Source organism: Cicer arietinum, chromosome 6 (assembly GCF_000331145.2).
Source record: "Cicer arietinum cultivar CDC Frontier isolate Library 1 chromosome 6, Cicar.CDCFrontier_v2.0, whole genome shotgun sequence".
Taxonomy (NCBI): Eukaryota; Viridiplantae; Streptophyta; class Magnoliopsida; order Fabales; family Fabaceae; genus Cicer; species Cicer arietinum.
The window spans coordinates 55,659,326-55,661,336 of record NC_021165.2 but is presented as its reverse complement, the minus strand read 5'-3'; the positions used below and the strand labels follow the sequence as shown (position 1 = coordinate 55,661,336).

Below are 2,011 nucleotides of genomic sequence, written 5' to 3'. Positions count from 1 at the left end.
TTGTCTTTCACGCAACACCGATAAAACTTGATGTAAGTGCTCCTCGTGTTCCCCTTGACTTCTCGAATAAATGAGAATGTCGTCTATAAATACCATTACAAACTTGTCCAAAAACAGGTGGAAGATACGATTCATATAGTCCATAAATATTGCAGGTGCATTAGTCACTCTGAATGGCATTACAAGATACTCATAATGTCCGTAACAAGTTCTAAATGCGTCTTGGGAATGTCTTCCACCTTAACTCGAATTTGATTACACCCAGATTTCAAATCTATCTTGGAGAATACCATAGCCCCTTGGAGTTCATCCATAAGGTCATCGATGCGCGACAATGGGTATCGATTCTTTATAGTGGCTTTGTTGAGTTGCCGGTAATCTACACAAAGTCGTGAACGTCCATCCTTCTTCTTTACCAAGATAGGGGCTCCCCACGGTGAAACACTTGGTCGAATAAATAGTTTCGACATTAATTCTTCAAGTTGCTCCTTAAGTTCGGCCAACTTAGAGGGCGACATTCGATAGGGTACAATTGAGATGGGTACAATGCCTGGGTGTAATTCGATAGAAAACTCAGTCTCTCGCATTGGGGGTAGTCTAGGTACATCCGTCGGAAACACATCTTGGAAATCTTTAACTACTAGCATATCCTATATCTTAGCATTGTGTGTGACTTCCACATTAGCTAAGGATAAAATCTCCCTATCTCCCTCCTTAAGAGCGATCCTGACTTCATGTGTGGCCAAAAATTCAGAAAGCTCTGGGTCGGAAAATTACAGTCTTACGACCACAATCTAACAAAATAAAATTGTATGACAACCCATCCATACCGATGATAACATCAAGGTTCTTAAGAGGCAGGCAAATGAGATTCACAATAAACTTCCTACCTAACACAACTACAAAACAATACATACAAGTTGTATTTGTAGTTAAAGTCTTATCAGCAGCAGTAGTAACAGACAAATCAAACAATAAGGTTATGGCATACAACTTCAATAGGTTCACACAATCCATTAAAATGAATGAATGTGTTGCACCAGAGTAAAAAAGAACGGTTAGAATGTTACATGAGATTTCGCACTCCCCTTGAAAGGATTCGTTCGGACAAGAGACCCCTCGACCATTCATTCGGTAAACTCGCCCTTGAGCGGTTGGACGTGTGACTTTAGTTGCATCCACTAAAGCACCAGACTTAGATGCCCTACAATCTTTAGCAAGGTGTCCTGGTTTCTGAAAATTTTAGCATAGATTACTCTTTTCGGTACACTTATCAGCAAGATGTCCAGGGTCCCCACAACGATAGCGATAAGGTTTAGTTCCCATTGCCTTTCGTTTATCTCTCGAGTCTGTAATCGTGGGACGATATTATCCCCGATTAGCTTCTTGGGAACGATGATACAGTTTTTTCTCAGGTTGACCATGACTACAATTTTGATTGTTCGAATGAACTGGTCCCGTAGAGTTACTGTTATTTCCACGGTTCAACCTACGGTTTTTCATTGCCTCAATCTCTCTACACTTTTCTACTAGTGGTTGGAATCGTTTGATTCCTAAGGGAAGTACATAATCTTGAATTTCATATATTAGCCCATCTTGGAAATGGTGACACATGAAGTCTTCATCAACGGTCATACGGAAAAATTTGAAATATCGTGACAGCGATTCAAATTTCGCTGCGTATTCTCCCACAATCATACCACCTTGACGGATTTTCAGAAAATCATCACCCAACTTTGTTCTAGCGCTAGCTGGAAAATACTTATCCAGAAATTTCATCTGAAAAGTTTCCTAGTTGATCTCTTCCTGAGCAACTTCCATCATCAATTTGGTGCTCCTCCACCAATACTCAACATCTCCAAGTAATCACAATATCTATTTTAAAATTCACAATATCATCTTAAAATTCACAATATTACTTTATGACACTTAGTCATAATCACATGACTCGTCCTATATCTACTTTAGTAAAAATATATATTTTTGTTGCAATTCAATTGATAGATAAATT

The 2,011-nt window shown here is 39.0% G+C and overlaps 1 protein-coding gene across 1 annotated transcript; it reads right to left on the bottom strand.

Annotated features, from left to right (window-relative positions):
- Positions 1 to 750: 750 nt before the first annotated feature.
- LOC101510892 (uncharacterized) lies at positions 751 to 1,326 on the bottom strand. Its single transcript, XM_004514474.1, has 2 exons — positions 1,269 to 1,326; positions 751 to 1,181 (listed from the first exon to the last, which is right to left on the bottom strand). The coding sequence occupies exons 1-2, from the start codon at positions 1,324 to 1,326 to the stop codon at positions 751 to 753; spliced, it is 489 nt and encodes a 162-aa protein (XP_004514531.1).
- Positions 1,327 to 2,011: the final 685 nt, after the last annotated feature.